At 38.5% G+C, this 1,777-nt stretch overlaps 1 protein-coding gene across 3 annotated transcripts in view; it reads left to right on the top strand.

Annotated features, from left to right (window-relative positions):
• The window catches only part of znf385d (zinc finger protein 385D), a 95,903-nt gene that overhangs the window by 88,005 nt on the left and 6,121 nt on the right, over positions 1–1,777 (top strand). For all 3 annotated transcript variants that reach the window (XM_014016392.1, XM_014016394.1, XM_014016393.1), the window contains one exon: positions 594–695. In XM_014016392.1, the coding sequence (XP_013871846.1) occupies positions 594–695 (102 nt within the window). The remainder of the gene's footprint in view (positions 1–593; positions 696–1,777) is intronic.

The raw sequence follows: 1,777 nt of genomic DNA, 5'->3' as shown, positions 1-1,777 counted from the left end.
GATCAAACGTTTACGGCTGAAAAAAACGTCTTCGCCGTCAACCAGGAAGTGTGATTCTGGCTCTTTTTCTGTCCGGTTTCACAGGAATCATCAGAACCACCTGTGCCAGTACTGGTGTGAGGCCAATTAATGAAGGTTTTATTGTAATAATTACATATTTAAAAGGGTGAGGATAATTGTCTAACCTCTGGTACATTAGAATAATTAATATTTAACATTTGGGTTTCAACAGACTACTCATTTATTTTAATGATTGGTTTCTGTATTTTATAGTTTGTTCCATTTTTCTGCCTTTATCATCCTTTTTCCCCTTCGTCAGCAATTTTCTATTCACACCTGTTCCCTGTCCCCATTACTGCCAATTATACCAAAATTATTGTATTTATACTGTAGTTTTAGGGTTGTTACCATACAAAAAGTAGTTTTTTAAAAGCCAGAATGTATGACAGTTTTAATGTTTCTCTGCACTTAATAAAGAAAACATATCTCATGAAGGTCGAAGTCCTGTTTTTAGTTATTAAGCTAAAATTTGGTGCAATAAAAACTCAAAATGTTTTTTTTCTTACAGTTTTCCTCTCCTGTTTTTTTTCCAGCACATTAGCAGTCGGCGCCATAAAGACCGAGCAGCAGGGAAACCAGCCAAACCCAAATACAGCCCCTACAGCAAACCGCCGAAAGGCTCGACCCAACAGCCGGTGAGTCCCGGCGCACCTTCACCAGCTAAACCCAGTTGACCACGCTACGATTACCAAGACTCCTTTGTTTTATAAAGGATAGTCTGGTCATTTTTGAAGTGATGTTCTGTCCAATGCCGTATCAACCATGTCAGTTTTACAGCTAAAGACTAGCTAAATTAGCGCTTGTTGTTTTCCGGCTGATAAAAGAAGATATAGGTTTTTAGTGAGTGGGCAGAGTTCAGGAAAGACGAATGGTCCATTTGAGTTTATAGGAGGAGTTTGTGAAAGACGTGATTGGTCGTATTGACTGTTTTGGGTGATTGATGATTTGACGAAGTATGAGTTTTGATTGGGCGGAAAAAAGGCCAATTTTATGTCTTTCCGCAAGATTTAGAGAATGGGGAAAACACCATTTTGTGCCACTTTTTAGGGTTAACCTTTGACCTCTTACTACTAGGGTCCAACTGGGACATTTCCACCATACTTGTGGCTTGGTGTTTTAGGGAAAACACCAGTGGCTAACCTTTAGCCTACACTAGAACCTCGCGAATCCTCGTGATGTGCAGCAACCAGAGCTGCAGTCAGAGCAGAGAGGAGACCAGTTATAAGAATGTTTTTTAAAATAAATCCCTGGACCAGGCTACATTTGACTCAGCCTCACCTCGTTGAGTTATTTCCATTTTTCTTCTCTTTAATGTTGATAAACATCTCTCTTACAGCCTAGATCACGCCAAATGTTCAGATATGCTAATTACTGTAGGCGATGACGTCATTTAGCCACTTCTAGCTCTGATTAATTACCATTAAAGGGATCCCCGATTAGTTGTAACATTAGACTTTATTTAATAAACATATACTTTAACTGTAAAATAAATACTGTAAAAATACTGTACAATGTTCAGTTTTTATCATTTTTAAATTAAAAGTTTAAAAATGTATTACACGGAAGGGGCCATTTTATTTACACGCAAAGCATTCTAGCATGCTAGCGAGCTATATCCACCCTGAAGGTTAATCTTGGACAATATCTGATGATCGGCTCTTATAAATGAAACCAGAGAGCGTTGACAGAGAGGAGAAGGTAGAAATGACTCAGCCTG

The sequence above is a fragment of the Austrofundulus limnaeus genome, unplaced genomic scaffold, assembly GCF_001266775.1.
Source record: "Austrofundulus limnaeus strain Quisiro unplaced genomic scaffold, Austrofundulus_limnaeus-1.0 Scaffold144, whole genome shotgun sequence".
Taxonomy (NCBI): Eukaryota; Metazoa; Chordata; class Actinopteri; order Cyprinodontiformes; family Rivulidae; genus Austrofundulus; species Austrofundulus limnaeus.
Note: the sequence above shows the minus strand (reverse complement) of the source record. Positions and strands in the feature narration are given on the sequence as shown.